The 22397-nt window shown below is 47.9% G+C and overlaps 2 protein-coding genes across 2 annotated transcripts in view; both read right to left on the minus strand.

Annotated features, from left to right (window-relative positions):
• Positions 1-545: 545 nt before the first annotated feature.
• On the minus strand, positions 546-6118 carry TGOLN2 (trans-golgi network protein 2). Its single transcript, XM_023763523.1, has 3 exons — positions 5098-6118; positions 3106-3189; positions 546-1302 (listed from the first exon to the last, which is right to left on the minus strand). The coding sequence occupies exons 1-3, from the start codon at positions 6046-6048 to the stop codon at positions 1297-1299; spliced, it is 1041 nt and encodes a 346-aa protein (XP_023619291.1). The 5' UTR covers positions 6049-6118; the 3' UTR covers positions 546-1296.
• A 9564-nt stretch (positions 6119-15682) lies between these two features.
• The window catches only part of TCF7L1 (transcription factor 7 like 1), a 120117-nt gene continuing 113402 nt past the window's right edge, over positions 15683-22397 (minus strand). Inside the window, exons 7-13 of the mRNA XM_023763526.1 lie at positions 21909-22037; positions 21566-21649; positions 20481-20624; positions 19195-19354; positions 18999-19106; positions 18282-18357; positions 15683-17022 (exon numbers count right to left, since the gene is read on the minus strand). Coding sequence (XP_023619294.1) covers positions 16589-17022; positions 18282-18357; positions 18999-19106; positions 19195-19354; positions 20481-20624; positions 21566-21649; positions 21909-22037 — 1135 coding nt within the window. The 3' untranslated portion in view covers positions 15683-16588. The remainder of the gene's footprint in view (positions 17023-18281; positions 18358-18998; positions 19107-19194; positions 19355-20480; positions 20625-21565; positions 21650-21908; positions 22038-22397) is intronic.

Genomic DNA, 22397 nt, shown 5'->3' on the forward strand with positions numbered 1-22397 from the left:
ATGACAAACACATGGTCCCTTCTTTAGACTTACTTCTTCCATAGCACAGAATTCGTCATATTCTCCTCACTTCCCACATCTTTTGTATTTCTTGAGATCGGTTATTCTATTTCAGTTTTTCCTTTGCAGAAACAACTCTTCAGGCTCTCTATAATAGGATAACATGACTAGAGCTACATAAAACTTCAGTGTGACCTAAGACACTACTCTCAGTTACCCCAGGGGAACTCTGTGAATTTCTTAAATTTTAATAACCCTTCCCATGGGATAGAAGTTTTACTAACTACCCTTACTTAGCATTTTATATTAGATGAGAGGACCATTAATTAGGTTAAGGTAAAAGAAAGAGCCTGATTAGTTGCTAAATATGTCTGTTTTGTCTGTTTTAGGCAACAGAGGCAAAATAGAGTTTGTGGGGAACCTATTTCATAAAAGGTCTTTGAAAAAAACGCAAACCCAAACCAGAACCCTCCTATTTGTTTTCTTGCACATGAACTTACTCTATTTCAAAAAGTTCCTGTTACGGTTATAAGAAAAAACAGTGCTTCAATAATCACAACTTTATTTCTAAAAATCTGCAATGGGAACAGTGGCTTTACAGCTCTACTCCCAGAAGCCCCAAGTTCAGTTTTATACTCAGTACAACCAAATGGAAGCTGACTCACTTTGTCTTACATAATATGAAAATGTGCTAGATGGGTTGAACCTGCAGGCAGTAAAGCATTTTTTTAAGCTATTGCTTTGGTTTACTGCTGAAGCATTTGAAAAGAATTATGTGTTCAATGTAGCTTTTTGCCCATCAGCATTCACCTTGTAGATCTCTTGTAGGGCACAGCCCCCAAAGTAAGAGGCCCTGGTGGAAAGTACCTCAAGCAGCTGAGTTTTCTCCTAGGTCTGCAAAAATAAATAGTGGCGAGTGCAATGCTACTTTCTAGGGGTGATTTCACGATAGAGCCGAGGCCCAAGGCGCCCAGGGCGGTCAGCAGCACTAGCCTGCCAGGGGCTGGGATCTCCATTTGGTCAAAACTGGGTTCCCACCTGCTCGCTCCTTCTACTCATACTAAGAGGGGGAAAGGATGGAAGACACCAGCGTAAATAATGGGAACAAAGGAGCACAGGGTCACTAAAGTGCCGGTGCAAAAACCAAAGCCGTGCTCCCCACCCCCCCATGTCTGCCAGCCCGGACTTGCCACCAAACCCTAGAGGGTATGTCTTAGTTCACAGTACTTTTATCTTCATTTATCTTGATTTAGAAACAAATCAGCAGGGAGGACGAGGTTCTCAAAAACAGAAAGATCAAATCTGAAACGAGAGTAACACAATGCATTGGTGATGTTCACCTTCTTCCAGAGGAATATAACTTACTGCTATGATTTTGGGGGTAAAAAAGATCTTAAGAGTTGCAGCTCAAAGAAAAAAAAATCCAGAATTAAGACAAACTGACCCTCCACCATACAAACAGTAACTGATAAAATAAAAGCATGCAAAATTATTTAAAAATTCACTTTGGCCGAAACTGGTTTGGCTCAGTGGATAGAGCGTTGGCTTGCGGACTGAAAGATCCCAGGTTCGATTCCGGTCAAGGGCATGTACCTGGGTTGCGGGCACATCCCCAGTAGGAGATGTGCAGGAGGCAGCTAATCGATGTTTCTCTCTCATCAATGTTTCTAACTCTCTATCTCTCTCCCTTCCTCTCTGTAAAAAATCAATAAAATATATAAAAAAAAGAAAAAGAAAAAAGAAGGAAATCTTACCTTTAAAAAAAAAAATTCAATTTGAAATAAAACATACACTAGATGCCCAGCCAGCATGGCTCAGGTGGTTGAGCGTTGACCTATGAACCAGGAGGTCACAGTTCGATTCCCAGCCAGGGCACATGCCTGGGCTGTGGGCTCCATCCCCAGCGGGGGCGTGCAGGAGGCAGCTGATCAATGATTCTCTCTCATTATTGATGTTTCTATCTCTCTCTCCCTCTCCCTTCCTCTCTGAAATTAATAAAAATATATTTTAAAAAAACACACGTAAAAAAAACCCATACACTAGAGAGATCCACACTTAGTGGAGGGAATATGGGAAGCTTAGCTTCTGCTTTGTAGCATTCTGTATTCTGAATTGTTTACATGTGCATTTTTTTTTAAATCAGAAAAAGATTATAATGAACAGGAATGACAATCCTTAAAGTCAATTATCTGGAAAGGTACTTGGCCAGGGTTATACTGTGAAGCTGATCTACTGGGCCAGGCAGCAAGATGTTTTGAGCTGAGTGGCCTATTCTGTAGCTGGTATGAGCTGTACACATGAACTGTGTTCCCTGTAGGAGTCTGGGAACAACTCCCAGTTGGGCCGCCAGCAACTCTTCACCCTGCCCTTGCTGAGCTGCAGACGGGTGCATGCTGGCAGCAAGGCTGTGGGAGTACACTGAGCTCAGACAGGCTGCCTTTGGGGAGAACCTTACTCGGCTCCTGCTGCTGTGGGTGGAAGGAGGGCTTTGCTTTCTGGCAGAGGCATGGGTTGGCTGCATTCAGGAAATCTAGTCAACAATGCTTAGCAGGGCTGATCTGGGAAGTTGGAGGCCTATGTTTCTGAACTCGTTTATTTCTAGGGAGTGTAGTCTAGAGTTTTGCTCCCTAACATGTGGTCCCAGCAGCTTTGGCGTCACCTAGGAACCTCCTAGAAATGTAGAAGCACAGGCTCCACCCCACAGCTAGTGAATCAGATTTTGCTTTCTATCACAATGCCTATGAAAATTTGTGAAGTGCTGGTGAAGCACAAAAAGCATAGGATGGAAGCCTAGCGCATTCCCATCAGGTCTTGATTTTGCCACGAACTTGAGGTGGGAATTTAAGTGGGGGGTAAATCATGACTTCTGGGCCTGAGTTTACTCATCTGTCAAGGGAGGGAGCTGTTGTAACATACTTAAAGCTCTCTTCAGCTCTAACACTAGACATGTATACATGATGTCTCTACTTAGTGATCTGAAAAGGGCAGGGGTAATGGTGGCAGCACCCCAGAACCAGCTGCTGCATCTGAGCCAAATGCCAGCCCACTGCTGTGCCCAGCTGAGACTGCATAGCCCTCCCATGGACCTGGGTTTTCCTTCCTTACCTTCTGGTCCAAAAGCTGGTAGTCACTGGCCTTAGGCCGCCGAGTAAGTTTGGATTTTTTTCCTTCCAGGGCAAAAGCAATAATCTGGGGAAAGGAAAAAAAAAAAGATTAACAAAACTGAATCTATAATGACATATTTCAGTTTTTGAAATTAGAGGTAATCACCTGGTAGTACATTTGTTAATAACCTGACAGTAAAAAGAGCAGTACACCCACAAAGAGGCCTATCTATATATATAAAACCCTAATATGCAAACAGACCAAACGGTGGAAAACCGAATAACCAAACAACCGGTCACTATGACATGCGCTGACTACCAGGGGGCACGCACGGGACATGGCGGGCGTTGGCAGCAGGTGGCAGAGCGTGGAACATGGCGGGCATTAGCCGCAGCGGGATGGTGGAGCAGGTGAGCGGGGGTGCCAGACCAAGGCGGGACACCGGTCACTGTCATCAGAGCAAGCCTCTGGTGGTTACTGAAAATTCTTTGCTCCCGTGTACTATGGTCCCACCCGGCACTCGCACCTGCTGCCAGCACTGGCCTGGCTCACACCTGCAGCTGGCGCTGGAGCCACCACTAGCACCCACTGCCAGCACCCAGCGCCAGCCCCAATCGCTCAGGAGCAGGGGGAGGTGGAGAAGCCCTCAGAACGATCAGGGCCAGCAGCTGCTGCTCACACCCGCTGCTGGTGCCGGCCCCAATCTCTCTGCGCCATCAGCAGGTGTGAGTGGGGCTAGCGCCATCAGAGCATGGGTCGGTGGTGGCAGCTGCCCGCAGACAGGGGATGGGGAGGGGGGGCCGTGGCGGGAGAGACCGGGAGGGGGCGTGGAGAATGGGCCGAGACCCGCCCCTGTGCCCACTGCAGCCTCACGGCCCACAGTTCCTTTCAAGGTGCATGAATTCGTGCACTGGTTTAAATTATAACAATTTTAAGAACAGGGCTTAGTTCCATTACAATCCTGTGTACTGCTAAATCAGCAATGACAGAGGGAGGAAAGCTGTTCTGGGCTCTAGTTTGTGGCAGTCTGCTAATTTACTCAAGAATACTCAAAGATCTGACAACTCCTCCCTGGAGAGCTGTAGGCTAAGACATTTCTTTTCTTTCCTTTTTTTTTTTTTTTTTTTTAAAGAAAACAAACAAATCATAATTATTTTTTTTCTGCAAATGCACTCTTTCACTCCACACTTTGCCTCATCTTAACTTTACACTCATTTCATGCCTAAGGTTACTCTCCATGATGTTGAATGTAGAATAAGAATGCACCATTTTAACTAAATGAGTCCATTTCTTATAGCCACAGGCCTTATGGCCATCATGAATTGAACTCTCCAATTTTGACCAGGCTACAGAAACTACTAAATTCTTAGAGTTCAATAAGAAATGTAATTATTTTGTCACTGGAGTGATTACTAAGTGACACAGATACTACTTCACACCAAACCTTGCTAAAGAAATAAAAGATGAGTATACCTATGCAATTTCTGTTCTTTCTTCTAATCAGAAATTCAACTGACTACAAAGATAATCCCTGGGCTCCCTGCTGTTGATGTCAAAGATTATGTAACCATTCTTTCTGCCATTGTAGGGGGAAGACAAAAACTTAGCAAAGGAAGCTAGAAATGATGCACTGAAAGTGGAAACAGGAAGATAAGTGCTCTAACTACTTACAAACTGTCAGGTACTCAGGTCCTCTGAGGTTGTGAAGGATCTAAGTGCAAGATTACAGGAGACCCCAAAGCAGGTCAGATCGTAATAACATCCTAACTTGGCACCTAATACAGCAGCAGAGAGCACTCAGAGGAAACAGTCATGAAAACAAATGATTTATAAAACAAGAGTAGAGCCCTAGCAGGTTCTGGAAAAAAACACCTGACATGTCATAAAATACCCAGTGCTCACAGGCAGGTAAGTGATGAGTACTGGCCCATACACCAAGCTTTCAGGGTGAAAGACATCCCATTCCTCCTCTTAAGCTAACTGTTGACTTACCTTCCGCTTGTTGTGATAGGCAATATAGAGAACAGCAACAAGAATGGCTGCAGTCACCAGATATGCAAAGAAGTGACTGCTCTCCGCACTTCCAAGATTGTCCTTATAAAGGTCATCCTTCTTCCTATTTATGGAATCCAAAAGTGTCCCTTCAAGGTTCTCTCCAGAGGCAGGGCCAGGCATTTCCTTCTCTTCTTTGGGTGCAGAGCCCCCTTCAGGTTCAGAACTGTCTTCCGTGGACACATGCTCCTTGTCTGACTTGCCAGGACTGTTTTCCGTGGACTGGTGGCCCTTATCCGACTTGTCAGGACTGTTTTCCGTGGACTGGTGCTCCTTAACCAAGTTGCCAGGACTTTTTCCCGTGGACTCGTGCTCCTTAACCAAGTTGCCAGGACTTTTTCCCGTGGACTCGTGCTCCTTAACCAACCTGTCAGGACTGTTTTCCGTGGACTGGTGCTTCTTATCTGACTTGCCAGGACTGTCTTCTGTGGACTGGTGCTCCTTACTCAACTTGCCAGGACTGTTCCCCATGGACTTGTGGTCCTCACTTGACTGGTCAGGACTGTTTCCTGTGGACTTGTGGTCCTCACTTGACTGGCCAGGACTGTTTCCCGTGGACTTGTGGTCCTCACTTGACTGGCCAGGACTGTTTCCCGTGGACTTGTGGTCCTCACCTGACTTGTCAGGACTGTTTCCTGTGGACTTGTGGTCCTCACTTGACTTGCCAGGACTGTTTCCCGTGGACTTGTGGTCCTCACTTGACTTGTCAGGACTGTTCCCCGTGGACTTGTGGTCCTCACCTGACTTGCCAGGACTGTTCCCCGTGGACTTGTGGTCCTCATTTGACTTGTCAGGACTGTTTCCCGTGGACTGGTGGCCCTCATTTGACTGGTTTGAGTTGTCTCCTGTGGAGTGTTGCTGTGAGTCTGACCCAGCAGAGCTGACAGCCATGAGCTGTGTCGTAGCCTGTGAACCATTCTGAGGCAGGAGGCTGGGGGAGAACTGGGTGGAGAGTCTTTATGTTCTTCTGAGTGGGTGACGGAGGAGTGGGTGACGGAGAAGTGGGCTCCGCAGCTTCTGAAAGAGAGAAACCAGTTGGCCCTCAAGAGAGGCAGGCCGTGGCCCGCCCGTGTGGCTCAGTGGTTGAGCGTGGACCTATGAACCAGGCGGCCAGGGGTCCATTTCCGGTCAGAGCTCATGCCCGGTTTTGGCTCGATCCCCAGCAAGGGGTGTGCAGGAGGCAGCCGATCAATGATTCTCTCTCACCATTGATGTTTCTCTCTCTCCCTCCCTTCCTCTCTGAAATCAACTAAAAAAAAAAAAAAAAAGAGGCAGGCCGAGATAAAGGATACCTCAGAGCTGGAAGAGACTGGGGCAACCGGCAAACGGTGGCGGTGATGGCGAGCGGAGGGGTGAGTCTGACATGGACAAAGCAAGCTCAGAAGGCAACGGGCCACGGTGAGGATGATGGGCCTGGCGGGCGAGAGTGGGATTTCCTTGGGGGCAGGGGTCTTACCCGCCGCTGCAACCATCAGGAGGACCAACGCAACCAGGAACCGCATCCTGCAGACTGTACTTCCGCCGTCTGCTCCTCTCGCGAGATCGCGCACGGACGCCGTACTCATAGCCCCGCCCCTTCCTGCGCGCGTCTCCCGCCGCGCCGCCGCCGAGGGGCGGGCCTGGGGGAAGGCCAGGAGGTGTGTCGCTTCCTCCCCACTGTGCAGCTTTTCTCATAGGACGGGGCGGTCCCGAAGGAGGTGCGTCCACCTTTGCCTGATGTCTTTGCTCCGTGGCACCCGCCACCCGCCGTCACTCCCCGTTTCCTTCTTTCCCTCCATGCTTCCGAGACCATGCAGGCTGAGCAGGAGCCCCTGGCCCGTGGACGGCCCCGCGGGAATGGCGCCGCCCGCCCCCTCCTCTGCTCGCCTGGGCAACGTCTCCCTTTCTCGTGGTTCATGCCCGCGGCCCACGGCCGCGCCTGCTCGGGTCTCTCCCACCCCAGCAGAGCCGCCCCGGTCCCAGCTCCAGGACACTGCCCGCAAGTCGCCAAAGGTCTTCCCTAAAGTGCCTCCTTTTCCTGACCATAAGAGCTCTTCGTGTAAACTGTAGAAAACGGAGCGATTGTGTAGAAGTAGAAAGCAAAATCTTTGCCCCACAATCCCGAGGTAATCACTGTGTTTTAGTTTGTTTTCTGTCTTGCAATGTGGGGAGCCGGCACGGCCATGGCATACTCATGCCAGCTCAGCCTGGTTCAATGACCCTGAGTGGGAGGGTGAAAGGATTGAGAAAGGACAGACAAGAGAACAAAAGCTGAGTCTCGGTAGGACGCTGCTTCTCTGACAGAGAGCGCCGGCACCCACAAGCCGTGTCTTTATTTTATAGCAGATGCCAGGAGGCAAAGTAGGGGCGTGATCAAGTTGTTTACAACATTCTCGTTGGTTTCAACCTCACTCAACTACATGCACCTGAACTGTATCACACAGGCACGTGTGGCCACGTGTTCGGACCATAGGTTCCAGCTCACAGCTATAGCTGTTGGCTATGGTTGTGCTGGGAGGGCCCTGCCCTCCAAGCTGGGACTTGCACGTGGCAACGAGATGACTGTGCCCTCTCCTCAGTCCACAGCTTGAACCTGTCCAAAACACTGTAGCCACGCTCCGTATTGCAAACATTTAACAGTTTTTGATTAGGTAATACATTCTGACTCAAAACATCAAAATGGGATTTCTGAAAAATAGCATTCGCTAGAAAACTACCCCTCCACAGGGTACCACTTACATTAATTGTTTCCATTTAGTGTGTGTTTTAAAAAAACCATAAATACAGCCCTAGCCTGTTTGGCTCAGTGGATAGAGCGTGGGCCTGCAGACAGAAGGGTCCCAGGTTCCATTTGGGTCAAGGGCATGTACCTTGGTGGGGGGTGGGGGGGGCAGTAGGGGGCGGGGAAGGGGGTGACCCCCAGTAGGGGCGTGGGGAGGCAACTGATAGGTGTTTCTCTCATCAGTATTCCAACTCTCTATCCCTCTTCCTTTCTGTAAAAAATCAATTAAAATGTATTTTAAAACACACACACATAAATACAAATGTACTTATTTCCCCCTCCTTCTTAAATGTAATTTCTTGGTCTTTTTCCTATGCATATTCATTTTCTCCCAAATTATAATCATTGGGTAAATAGTGTTGTATCCCACTGTTTATCATAACTGTTACATTTATACATTACTTGTTGCTTGAAATCATTTTATGAACATTGGCCAGGCTAGGTGCTTTGTAGACAGGCAGTGGTTTTTAAAAAAATGACAGGCCCTAACTTCATGGAACATGTAATCTAGAGGACTCACAAATATTAATCAGATACGTACACAAATGAGTGTGTGTTCAAGGAAATAAAGTACAGAAACAACTCTGTTGAGAAAGACCTTTGAGTTGAGGACCAAAGTGTGTAGGCGTTTCCAGGTGAGGTGGCGGGAGGAGGAGGGGAAGCTTTTCTGGCTGATGTACAGGGTGTGCCGCGGCCTGGAGGCTGGTGGGAAGCGGACATTTTGTGTAAATCTAAAGATGAGGATAGGATTGTCAGATAACAAAGAACAGAAAGAATGGCAGGGGAGAGTCAGGTTAAAGAGTAAATGACCTGGGAGTTGTCCAGAACATAAATCTTTATGGGACACAAAAGTGCATCAGAAAATATGCCAGTTAACTCGGACCAAAAGGGACCACAGCTGCCAGGGCAATAGCGCTCCTCTGCAGTCCGCTGAGTAAATAATTGGGTTACACTGCGTGCAGTTTTAGTTGTAATTCTGTACATGGCATAAGTATAGATTGTTGTTTAAAAACCCTTTAATAATGCTTCTCAACGTTTATCTGTTGTAAGGAAATCTCTCTTATATACACATGAGGATATATATGAGAATAAGGATCAGAGAGAAGCGAGAAATCTGTTACCGAATTACTTCAAAACCCTGACTCTGCTTTGGCAAAAGGAAGGGAATTGGTAAATGAATTTGTATCTAAAAGAAAATTCTCTCCAACTCCCCATAAATATTGGACTAATATTAAAGAATGGTGGTTTAGTAGGGGTATGTTCAGGGAAGGGAAAGGCAAATTATTAAGCCTGATCGTGTGTCCACATTACTAGGCAGGAAAGGAAAGAAGGGTCCAAATCCTACAGATTGTGAGCCATGCCCAGGTTTTATATTTAATCTTAATAGTAATGAGAAGCCATCAAAGAGGTTTAAATAGGAAAAAGATATAATCCTAGGTGGAAATGTTTTTTAAAAATTCTCACCCAAGGATATGTTTTTATTGATTTTAGAGAGACTGGAAGGGAAGGGGAGAGAGAGAAAGAGAGAAACATCTGAAACCTAAGTTATATGTCCTGACTGGGAATTAAACCTGCAACCCCTTGGTGTATGGGGTGGTGTTACAACCAACTGAGCCACCCAACCAGGGAGGGCTCCAAATTGGAAATTTTTGAAGATAAATCTGGGGTGGGGAGAGAAGAATAGATTTAGGAGTTAATGAATTAGGAGATGGTTACAGTAGTCCAAGTAGGATTAGCATAGAGACAGTGAGAATGGCGAGAAATGGTAGGACTTAAATTTAGGAGCCCATCTAATGTGGCTCAGTGGTTGAGCGTCGACCTATGAACCAGAGGTTACGGTTCCATTTCCAGTCAGGACACATGCCCAGGTTTCGGGCTTGGTTCCCAGTACGGGGCGTGCAGGAGGCAGCCAATCAATGATTCTCATCATTGATGTTTCTAATCTCTCTCGCTCCCTCTCCCTTCCTCTCTGAAATCAATAAAAATATATATTAAAAGAAAGATACATTTAGGAGTTAATAATATCAACAGGCCTTAGAAATGGATTGCATGTGGGGGGAGGGGTGATGGTGAAGAAGGTGCGGTGCAGTGATTTTCAACCTTTTTTGTAGCATGCATAAACTCATTAGTAAAATTCTGTGGCACACCAAAAAACATACCTTTTGCTGATCTGACAAAAAAATAGTTATAATTTTGATTCATTCATATCAGATGGCTATTGTTGTGTTGGCTATTTTCATTTTTTAATTTTATTATTATTTAAAAAATATTTTTATTGATTTCAGAGAGGAAGGGAGAGAGGGATAGAGAGATAGAAACGTCAATGATGAGAATGATTGATTGGCTGCCTCCTGCACGCCCCCTACTGGGGATCAAGCACGCAACTCAGGCATGCACCCTTGACCGGAATCGAACCCGGGACTCCAAGGCCAGCGCTCTATTCACTGGGCCAAACCAGCCAGGGCTCATTTTTTTTTTATTATTTGACAATCTAAGGGAAACGAGGTCAGTGTCCCTGATTAAATAGTCAGGTATTGCATGTTTTAAAAATTATCGTGGCACACCGGTTGAAAATCGCTGGTGTGCCCGGCCAGTGTTGTTCAGTGGTTGAGTGTCAACCTATGAACCAGGAGGTGGAGGTCAATTCCTGGTCGGGGCACGTACCCCAGTTGTTGTCTCGATCCCCAGTAGGGGGCGTGCAGGGGGCAGCTAATCAGTGATTCTCATCATTAATGTTTCTATCTCCCTCTCCCTTCCTCTCTGAAACCAATAAAAAATACATTAAAAAAAAGAAAATCGCTGGTGTGGAGAATCAGATTTGAGAGGGATGGGGCATAGTAAATGAATTTGCTTTTTTTTTTTTTAAATATATTTTATTGGTTTTTTACAGAGAGGAAGGGAGAAGGATAGAGAGTTAGCTGCCTCCTGCACACTCCCCACTGGGTATGTGCCCGCAACCAAGGTACATGCCCTTGACCGGAATCGAACCCGGGACCCTTGAGTCCGCAGGCCGACGCTCTATCCACTGAGCAAAACCGGTCAGGGCTGAATTTGCTTTTGGTTGTGTGTTGAGGATGCCTGTGAGAGTCAAGTGGAGATGCCAGGGAGGTAGTTGGAAATATGAGCATGGAGTTCAAAGGTAAAATATAGGAACTGTTTGCCTAACTAATTTAAATATTGTTAAAAATATTGATTGGTAATGGTTTCATAAAAAGTAATTTATGAGTTTATCATCATTTTTGTGTGACAGTTCTCTTATTGGAGATCTGGATTATTTTCAGGTCGGTTTTTTTTCACTGTTAGTAACAGTTACTTATTATCAGGTACTGGTTAGGTGCATTTTAAGATGAGGCAGACCCTCAAAAAGATTAACCAACTGGCCAGGTAACTCATTTGGTTAGAGCATTGTCCTAGAGCATCCTGTGGATATGCCAAGGTTGTGGGTTTGATCTCTGGTCAGGGCACACAAAAGAAGCAACCAGTGAATGCATAAATAAGTGGAACAACAAATCAATTTCTCTCTCTCTCTCCTCCCTCATTCCTCTCTTTCAAATCAATAATTTTTTAAAAAAATATTAAGTAAGTTGCTTCAGGTCATGCTATTTTATCTTATCTTTGAGAGGAGTGAGTATTCTTAATCTGCCAATTTGATAAGACAAAAATAGTCCCTGTTACTCTTTAATGTTTATTGGACAAGTAATTCACATGACTTTGTACAATTTACTTAAATGCTTTAAGTATCAATTTCTTTATTATTAAATGAAAATAAAAGTGTGGAGAATTGGATAATTCATATAGAGTACTTAACACAGTAGCATATAATTACAACTCTCAAAAGTTATTGTTTTATTCATTATACAAAAATTAAAAATAAAGATAAGCCAAAGTAAGACAATAAAAATATCCTGTAATCCAGAGCTATTACCATGAAAATTTGTTGGATCTTATTTTATACACATCTATATGCTTATGATAGCTTATTAACTGAAAATTAAGTTATAAAACCATGTGTACAGTTTTTTAAAAGATATATTTTATTGATTTTTTTACAGAGAGGAAGAGAGAGGGATAGAGAGTTAGAAACATTGATGAGAGAGAAACATCGATCAGCTGCTTTCTGCACACCTCCTACTGGGATGTGCCCGCAACCAAGGTACATGCCCTTGACCGGAATCGAACCCGGGACCTTTCAGTCCGCAGGCCGATGCTCTATCCACTGAGCCAAACTAGTTAGGGCCCATGTATACAATATTGAAAAAATATTTTATCGATTTTTACAGAGAGGGAGAGGGATAGAGAGTTAGAAACATCGATGAGAGAGAAAGATGGATCAGCTGCCTCCTGCACGCCCCCCCGCTGGGGATTGAGCCTGCAACCAAGGTACATGCCCTTGACCAGAATTGAACCCAGAACCGTTCAGTCTGCAGGCCGACGCTCTATCCACTGAGCCAAACCATTTAGGGCCATATGTACAATTTTTATCTTGCAGGCTTTTTTGTAGCGTTAGTGCTACAACTAGTCATGTCACTTGTCTTCTGGGACACTATCATCTTGTCTTCAGTTTCTTTATTCATCATCCTTTGAGGGATCCCAGTTGTTATAGAACTGAATGTTTCTAGAAGGAAAGTGAAATCAAATGCAGCAGAGTTGAAGGAAGATAAGGACTTAGAATTACACATTTCAGGGGAGCGGTGAGAGCAGAACCTCGTGGCAGTTGGGTTAGTGAATGGGAGGTATGTAGAAAGTACCTTTTCTGGGAATTTGCATGTGAAACATGGTTTCTAATATGGGAAAGAATTGAACATTTTTGTTGACTGAGGGGTAGATCTAATGACAGAGTGACCAAGTTTACAAGACAGATATGACTGGTAGAACAAGGTACCAAGAGTTGAAGGGCTGGGGTCTAGGGGACAGTAGAGCAGTTGACTTTGGGTTGAACCAGGGGTTGACCTTGAGGCCTATGGAAGGGCAGAATGTTGAGAGAGTGGATGGATATTTAGGTAGGGACATGGGAGATCAAAATAGAACATTTCAACTGGCCTCCATTTAATTTAACTTTTAAAATATATTTTTATTGATTTCAGAGAATAAGGGAGAGATAGAAACATCAATGATGAGAATTATTGATTGGCTGCCTCCTGAACACCCCAAACTGGGGATAGAGCCCACAACCTGGGCATGTGCCCTGACTGGGAATTGAACCATGACCTCCTGGTTCCTAGGTCAGTGCTCAACCACTGAACCACACTGGCCGGGCTGGTTTGTTTTTATTTTATTTTTTTATTTTTAAAAATATATTTTATTGATATTTTACAGAGAGGAAGGGAGAGGGATAGAAAGAGAGAGAAACATCAATGAGAGGGAAACATCAACCAGCTGCCTCCTGCACACTCCCTACTGGGGATGTGCCTGCAACCAAGGTACATGCCCTTGACCGGAATCGAACCTGGTACCCTTCAGTCCGCAGGCCGACGCTCTATCCACTGAGCCAAACCGGTTAGGGCAGGTTTGTTTTTAGATGTTGCTCTTGTAAACAGTGCTGCGGCAAACACTTGTTTTTCATGTCTTCTGGTCTGCTAATGCATGCGACAGTTTCTCCAGTGTAAATGCTTTGCTTTCTTGGCATCTTTCTCCATACGCCTCTCACCTCACCAACAGTGTTCTTGTACTGTTTGTTCTGCAACACAGGATATTGCCCGTGGCCGCCCTCCTCCAGACTCCTGAGGGAAGCTCCTAAAAGAAGTATTTTTCATTTGTGAAAAGCTGTTCTTGGCTACAGCATAGGTGATCCACAAGAGAATCCATGGTATGTTGCAAAATATGCATTACAATTTAGGTGAAGTAAGCCAGACACAAAAGGACAAACATTATATGAATCTATTTATTAAACATGTAATCCTAAGACCTTATCTTACTTCAACTCTGTGCTGTACCTAGAATAGGCAAATCTATAATTTAGAACGTAGCTTAAAAGCTCTTGAGGTCTGGTGGGAGAAGGGGATGGGGAGTTACTACTTAGTGGGCACAGAGTTGCTGTTTGGGAGATGAGATAGTTCTGGAAGTCAGTAGTGCTTATGGTTGCATGATATTATAAATGTACTTAATACCACTAAATTGTTCACTTAAAAATAGTTAAAATAGTGAATTTTATATTATATGTATTTTACCACAATTTTAAAAAGTTATATATATCCAAGAAGAGTAAAAAACCTGGCAAGTACTCATAAAAAGGAAAAGGAAGCCCTAACCGGTTTGGCTCAGTGGATAGAGCGTCGGCCTGCGGACTGAAAGGTCCCAGGTTCGATTCCAGTCAAGGGCATGTACCTTGGTTGCGGGCACATCACCAGTAGGAGGTGTGCAGGAGGCAGCTGATCGATGTTTCTCTCTCATCGATGTTTCTAATTCTCTATCTCTCTCCCTTCCTCTCTGTAAAAAATCAATAAAATATATTAAAAAAAAAAGGAGAAGGAAGACTAAATTATTTTATGAAGGCTTAAAATAAAAAGAAATTCTGATACGTGCAGCAATATGGATGAACCTTGAAGACATTATGCTAAGTTATATAAGCCAGGCCCAAAAGGACAAATGTTTTTATTCCAATTATATGAAATATTCAGAGTAGGCAGATTCATAGAAACAAAGATTAGAGGTACCAGGGTTTGGGGGGAGGAGGAATGAGCTGGGATGGTAAAAAGTTTTGGAAATAGTTTGTGGTGATGGTTGCACAACATTATGAATATAATGCTCCTGAATTGTATACTTAAAATGGTTAAATGGCAAATTTTGTTATATATAATGACCCTAATTTTAAAAAATGAAATACTGATACATACTACACAAAATAGGTGAACATGAAATATGCTGAAAGGACTCAGTGAGAAAGAACCGTGTATTATATTATTCTACTTAATGTAATGTCTGTAATAGCCAAATCCAGAGACAGGAATAGATCAGTGGTTGCCTGGGGCTGAAGGAAATAAGAGGGTGACGTACACAGGGTATGTATGGGGTTTCTTTTAGAGGTGATGCAAATGTTGGGAACACAACTAAAAACCAATTTATACACTTTAAATGGGTAAATCACATGTTATACGAATTATCCTATATAATAAAAGGCTAATATGCAAATTGACCGAACAGCAGAACAACCGGTCACTATGATGCACACTGACAACCAGGGGGCAAAGCTCAATGCAGGAGCTGCACCCTGGTGGTCAGTGCGCTCCCAGAGGGGGAGCGCTGCTCAGCCAGAAGCCAGGATCACAGCTGGCAAGCGCAGCGGCGGTGGCAGGAGCCTCTCCTGCCTCTGCAGCAGTGCTAAGGATGTCCGACTGATGGCTTAGTGGGCCTAAGCTGGCAGTTGGACATCCCCCAAGGTCTCCCAGACTGCAAGAGGGTGCAGGCTGGGCTGAGACCCCCACCCCCAGTGCACGATTTTGGTGCACTGGGCCTCTAGTATCTCAATAAAGCTGTTACAGAAAATTTAATTGCAGTGCTAGGTACTATGCAGAGCAGACAAAGGACGCCTCTCACATCTCGGCAGTTAAAAGGCAAAGGGAAGGCAAGGGTTCCTTCCTTTGGACCAGTTATCGGTACTGACTGGTTGATATCCATTCGAGGCTGGGTTGGATTAGTCTGATTGTGTCAGGCATGTTTTATATCCCTCTCCAAAACGCTCATCCTCTTAGCATGTCTGCAAAACTAGCACAGGGCTTGGTATGAGGAAGGGGACTGGGTTCAACAAAAGGATTAAAACACTCAAGAGGTCTTGCAACTGCAATTTTATTTTCTTTTGTGAAAATAAACAGCTTATTGGGAGTTCAAATTGCTCCAAAAACCCCATAAAAACAAAAAGAAATAACACACAGAAGCATGTGAGGTGACGGGGAGGGAGGGTGTTTAGAACTTTGGCAGACAGCTAGACTGAGCCTCGGAGCAGTTCCTGTCTGCGCTCTGGGACTGTGAGGGGGAGATGTTGACTGGTGAAGGGTGGAACACGGACTTCGTCACTAAGGAAGTGGCAGGCACCTTGCGTCCCTTTGTGTGTAGGGAAGAACCATTTCAGAGGACCTTCCCCCTTCGAAGGCTGGAGGCTGGGGCCCGGGGGGGAGGGGTGCTGGTGGAGACAAACCAGGCAGGGTCTTCTCACGTGGTGAGAGCCTTACACTGGGCAGAGGGCGAAAGGATGGAGGCAGGAACCCATGGAGCTGAGCAAAGAATTGGGGCGAGATCAAAAGAAATGTCCGGGAATGGGGTCTAGATGAATTAGCAACAGGCTAGGAGTCGCAGCAGTGGCCACGCAGCCCGGGTGGGGGCTGGGGCACAGGGGGAGGCGGGAGGAGGGAGGAGGCGATCTCAGAGGTAGAGAGAGGAGGGTCTTTTGCCCAGGTCCATCCACCACTGCACGTACGGGAAGAATGACACACTACTTTTCAGTTCTTTCTTTTAAAGATTTTTTTTTTGTGGGTTTTGTTTTGTTTTTTAAAAAAGCCTTAAGGTCAGCTACTGGTTACATCTACAAAATGTAAAGTGCTGCTGTTACCAGTCACTTTACAGAACAGTCCAGAGTGGTCAAATATTGACCAATAAAGTTTCCTTTTTTTTCCTTCCTCTTCTGAATCATTACTACTCGATGGGTCACTCGACAGCCTGCATAGGTCACAGGGCAGCTTAGTGGGCAGACTTGGTGACCAAGGAAAGAGGCTGGGCCTGGAGCACGGGGAGGGCCTGGTGTGCATGGAGCGTGGCCGGGAAGGAAGGGGGAGAAGTCAGCAGAGCTGTGGGCATGGACCCGAGGGGGAGAGGCCGGGAGAGGAGTGGGGGCTGGCTGCCCATCTGGCCAGAGGATGTGGCTGCAGCCTTAGCTGACAGGAAGGCAGCCGAGTGAAGAGCCAGCTGGGCCCGGGCCTCTGGCTTGGTGGTGAGGGAGAGGGGCTGGGCTTGCTCCGAGTGGGTGGCAGCAGGGGCAGCCGGTGAGGCCAGGGCTGCGGAGGGGGTCGCCGGGGAGTCTAGCATGCTGCCATGGGAAGAGGCAGGGCTGTCACAGGGCTTCTCGGGGGGCAGGTACTGAACACACGGCTTCTTGCTTTTGGAGGCCAGAGCACCTGGGGGAAAAACACACGGAAGAGTGAGCAGCTAGTAGCTCTGGCGAGGCAGAGGCTGCAGAAGAGGCCTGGCTGTGCACAGCGTCTCTGGAAACACAAGAATCCTTCCTGGGAGGGAAGCGAGGACCTGGCATTGCATCCAAAGCTTTCAAGATGAGAAAACTGCATTCAAGGATGCCTAGAGCAGAGAGAAGGGGCAATGCCAGTGAACACCAACAATTCAGTGTCTGACCAGAGGGAAGACAGCTCCGCCTACCGCATCGTCGTCTTCCTTGCCCACATCTCATCATTTGGGGGATGGATCTCCACTCAACTTGCTTTAAAAATCTTTAGCTTACGGTGCTAGCGGGAATAGTGTGGCACCTGCTTACAAGCAGCATGGCATGCACTAGATTGTTGCAGCATATTCATAATTTATGTGTGTGTGCTCATGTGTAGATGAATGGAAGGAAGACCACTTAGATCAGTGGTTCTCAACCTTTTGGCCCTTTAAATACAGTTCCTCATGTTGTGACCCAACCATAAAATTATTTTTGTTGCTACTTCATAACTGAAATGTTGCTACTGTTATGAATCGTAATGTAAATATCTGATATGCAGGTGGTCTTAGGCGACCCCTGTGAAAGGGTCGTTCGACCGCCAAAGGGGTCGCGACCCACAGGTTGAGAACTGCTGCCTTAGATGGTGGTGGCTTTTTGTACCCATCCTGGAGTGAGCATGAGATGAGAGGCGTGACTAAGTGCTTGCCACAGTGTGAACCTCTGTGCCAGGTGTGATTCTGGTGCACACATTTTTTTTTGGCACAAGGCGGCCCCTGAACTTGAGCAAAGTATTTCTGGTGTTTGACCAACCAGACACTGGCAGCAAAGCTGATTCTGCTGGGTCCACTGACAGGCAGTACGTCGGCCCCTAATATCTGCCTTCCTGAGGGGATTTCCACGGCATTCAGTTTTTACCTTACACACAGACTTTAGAACCTAACTCTCCAATAAGACGCAACTGAAGCACATTCCAAAGCACCCAAGGTTCCAAGTGAGAAAGTGCTGGGACCCAATCCCTGAACTTCCCCGGCTCTTGGCTGGTCATCTCTAACACGAGGATCACAGTAATGCCCGCGTGAGCCCACGAGGCGGAGGCCCGGGACAGGCAGCTGTCACCCAGCACTGTCCCTGTGTCCATCCGGTGCAGTGTCAGGCGCAGGCAGTGCAGCTGGGACAGCGGGAGGCAAAGGAAAGAGGCAGCGGCTCCTTGAGACTCACCCTCTGCCTCGTGGACTTGCTGCTGGGACTGTGTCTGCGACAGTTGCTTTTCTCTCTTCCTCTTCTTTTTCTTACCCTAAAAAACACGGCCCAAGGAAGAGGCCACAGAGACAGAACACCTGGCTTTTCAGGGGGATGCTCAGGTAAGAAGGGGGGCCACTCAACCCGCCGGAGTCTCAGAAGTGTGTCTTCCTGGAGTGCCCCTCCCCATCGGTTCCTGCCCTCCAGCTCGGGTGTCCCGTCTTTTGAAAGGCCCCACCCTGTCACTGCACTTCAGGCTTGTTTTTCTGTTTCTCTCCCTAGAACAGTGTTCTTGACCCTTTGGAGGGGTCCTAGGTCCCACTGAAAAATCTAATTCAGCTATGAACCCTCTTACCGGAAGAGAGCCAATAAGAGCATGCACACAAAAACCTGCCGTACGTAGACACGCCGGCTGAGGTCACGCCTTGGCCACTCCGCCCCCGGCCAGGAACCCCTGGCTCCCTTCCACCACCAGCGCTAGCCCTGAAGTGGGGTCGGAGGCTGAGTCCCATCAAATGGGAGGGACACAAGTTTAAGTCTGTTGTCAGGACACCAGAACTGTGCCCTTGTGGACCTGCCTGCCTTATTTCTAGAGAAATACAGGCATCCCCTGGCCTCGGAGTCCTCCATTCATGTCGTCAACTCCCCTCCCCCTTCCGCGAGCCGATGCTGTTCTGGGGTCTGAGCAGCACTTACGTAGTTGTCCCGGGCTGACCAGGTTGGGTAGAGCTGGGAGTGAAGCTGCCGCTCCTTCCGGGCCAGTTCGTAGTATTTGGCCTGCTCTTCTCGGGACAGGTTGTGCCACTGTGGGAGGGAGCGGAGAGGGTCAGAGACAGGGAGCAGGGGACGCAGGGACGCCGGCCACATAGCTGGCGGGTCGGGGTGGTCTTACCTTTCTTCCCAGGATTTGATTGATGGCGGCACTTTCCTTCAGGGTGCACTCAGCCACCACCTTGGCCCTCATCTCCTTCATGTATAACATGAAGGCATTTAGGGGCTTCTTCACGTGGGGTTTCTTTTCTTCCTCCTTCTTCACCGTGACTGGTGATTTCCTGGGAAGTGGGTTAGCAGGTGTCAGCTGTCATCCAGCTCACCAACCCCCGCCTCCCACTGCGAGCCGTTGCTCTGGGGAGGGGAGGAATGCGAATTCCAGCGGCCACTGGCTGCTCTCAGCACCTTAGCGCCTCCCACTAGTAGTTTCAACCCAACCCTCTGATCCCTGGGCCACACCCTACGGAAGGAGAATTCCCTGATGGAGGAGCAGGGGGGTGGTGACGGCTGGGTTGTACAGGCCACAGGTGATACAGATGTAGGGGTGGGGCGCCCTGGGCAGAAACAGGGGTGGGCTCTCCTGGGCCATGAGGCACTGACTGGCTTTCCTGCCCTTTACAAGCCCGGGCGCTAGTTTCAGCTCTGCCACCAAGCCTTGTGACCTGAGAAAAGCCTCACGTGCATCATGGGAGAAGGGAAGCTAAAGGCTTTCTCCGATTCTCTTGTAGCCTCTAAATCCTGACTGTAAAACTTAATTGATTTTTTAATCCTCATCCGAGGATACTTTTTCCATTGGTCTTTAGAGAGTGGAAGGGAGGAGAAGAGGGGAAGAGAGAGAGAGAGAGAGAGAGACATCAACTAGTTGCCTTCTGCACACGCCCCAACTGGGGCTGGGATTGAACCTGGGACCCTTCGGGCTGAGGGCTAATGCTCTAACCACCGGCCAGGACTATAAATTTTTTTAAAAAAATATTTATTTATTTATTTGTTTGTTTATTTATTTATTTATTTCAGAGAGGAAGGGACAGGGAGGGAGCGATAGAAGCATCAGTGATCTGAAAGAATCACTGATCTGCTGCTGCCTCCTGCATGCCCCCTACTGGGGAACGCTTCTTACTGGGGATCAAGCCAGCAACCCGGGCATGTGCCCTGACCAGGAATCGAACCGTGACCTCCTGGTTCAGAGGTTGACACTCAACCACTGAGCCACGCCAGCCGGGCTGTAAAACCTTTTTTAATGAGAAAAGATGCGGAATGTCTCAGAGAGCCAAAGGGAACAATTTCCTGGGGAGAGGATTTGGCTGAGGGAGGCTGCTGGGCTGCCCGCTCAATGCCACCAGGAGAGAGAAAGAAATAGCAGCTGCTGCTTAGAGACTGGTGACCCAGCCCCGGAGGCCTGTTACTCACGCGCTCACGGCTGGGCTCAGGCTGGGGGGTGCCGGCTCCTGCTTGACGATGGGGGAGACGATGGCGGGGTGGGGAATCCCTGAGGTGGGCAAACCAGGATGGGCCGGAGCCACCATGTGAGGGGAGAACCGACTGGAAACCAGGCTGTGCAGCAGGTGGAGAGGACGAAAGAGGGATTCAGGCCGAGTGCTAGTCAGCAGTGGGTGTGGGTGGCCCCTGCCCTTCCTGCAGAGGCGGGTCAGCACCTCTGCTGTGGCCGAGTGTGAGGAAGGGAAGGCCATCGCCGACCTCTCGGGACAGATGAGGTTTGGGAAACATCCAACAAGCCTGCCCTCCCCCTACAAATGCACAGGGTTCCTCTTTCTGGTGCTGGAAGCGGGTAGGAGGAAAAGCGGGGTGTACAATGGGAAAATACGGGCTTCTGTGGGTCGCATTTCCTTTGTCACTGGGGGTACCATGGTCAGGCAGAGCTGGCCCTGTGCATAAATCTCCTTTCCCTCTGCCCTCCCCTGACATCACTGAGGAAAAACCAACCTTCCCCCGTCTCTGGCGTCAGTGTGAAATGAGTTGTCTACCTACGATGCAGGTACTATTATGTTTGCTCTACATCAATAAGAAGTGCGTTACACAATCGTCTCCATGAATCAGGCTGAAAAAGGGTTTTCACCAGAAATAGACTCACAGAGCTTTCAAACTCATAGGCAAGGCAGGTAATACAAATAGGTAAAGCCGGCCAGAGACAATCCACGGGGTCTGGGAAAACTATACAACCCCTTAGAAGTGGTTCTCAGAGTATGTCCAGACCAGACACACCAGGAACTAAGTAGAAAAATAAAAAAACCACCACAAAGCCCAGTCTACGGGAGGGTGGGACCAGAGGGCTGAGTGGCAGGGCTCGGAAATTCTCTTAGAGACACTGGGGAAAGGGAACCTGTGGGTGTGGGGGTCCTTCCCACCACGGGGCAGGACTTATTGGAGACGGGGGAGAAAAGTGAGCCTGGGCCTCCTCGCTTGCTGCCAAAAGAAAGCTGCTCAATGGGCAGAAATGGCAAGGACGCTCGCAGACAGCCCGTCCCCGGACTCACCTGGACATGGAGGCGTTCATGGCGAGGGCAGGGTAGGGGTGCCGGAAGCCACCAGGAGGAAGGGAGTACATGGGCTGTCCTTGCCTGCAGGGGCCAGGAGCAAGGAAACCTGGTCAGCATACTGGCTAAAACGGGAACATTCAGGGCGGAGAAGAGGGGTTGGGAAGAAAGGCTGAGGGATAAAGGGCAGGAAGTAGGAGTGAGGACTGGGAGGAAGCTGGGGGAGGGAGGTCTGAGCTTGGGGCTCTGGTGAGGGTGCCCCTGTGGGTGGGGCAGCTGGAGGTCAGAGCAGAACTCAGCCTAAGGATGGAATGGGGGTAGGAGAGGCCCCCAGTTTCCTTACTGTGGGACGAGCCAGCCGAGGGGGTGGGGAATTTGTCCGACAGCTCCAGGAGACAGCGGGTAATATGGAGACAGTTCCGACGGGTGAGGGGGCCGGGGGATTCCTGCTTCCAAGGAGAGATGTGTCAGACTGTTCCCCACCGGACCACCTTAAAATAGCATCGTCTGGGAGGTTCCTTGCCCCAGGTCCGCAGGGTTCTGGAGCTTGGCAGCCTCTTTCTTTCGTGTCCCTGCCCTGTCACCTCCCAGCTCTGCAGGCCCCTGGTCAAGGACATTCAGGGAGGCAGGACCAGTGCAGCCTCCCCGGCTACGTGGAAACCATTTCTGTGGCAGGATTAACTCCCAGCTGCCGATACAGGGGTTACTGTCCAAGACAGGGACGAGAAATTCTGGACCCGCAGACCCCGGGACCCCCAGTCACCAGCTAACTGCTTCTCTAGGAAACCCACGTCTACGAGAACGAACTCTGGACTCCAAGTCCACAGTTATC

The sequence above is a fragment of the Myotis lucifugus genome, unplaced genomic scaffold (genome assembly GCF_000147115.1).
Source record: "Myotis lucifugus unplaced genomic scaffold, Myoluc2.0 scaffold_290, whole genome shotgun sequence".
NCBI classification, from domain to species: domain Eukaryota; kingdom Metazoa; phylum Chordata; class Mammalia; order Chiroptera; family Vespertilionidae; genus Myotis; species Myotis lucifugus.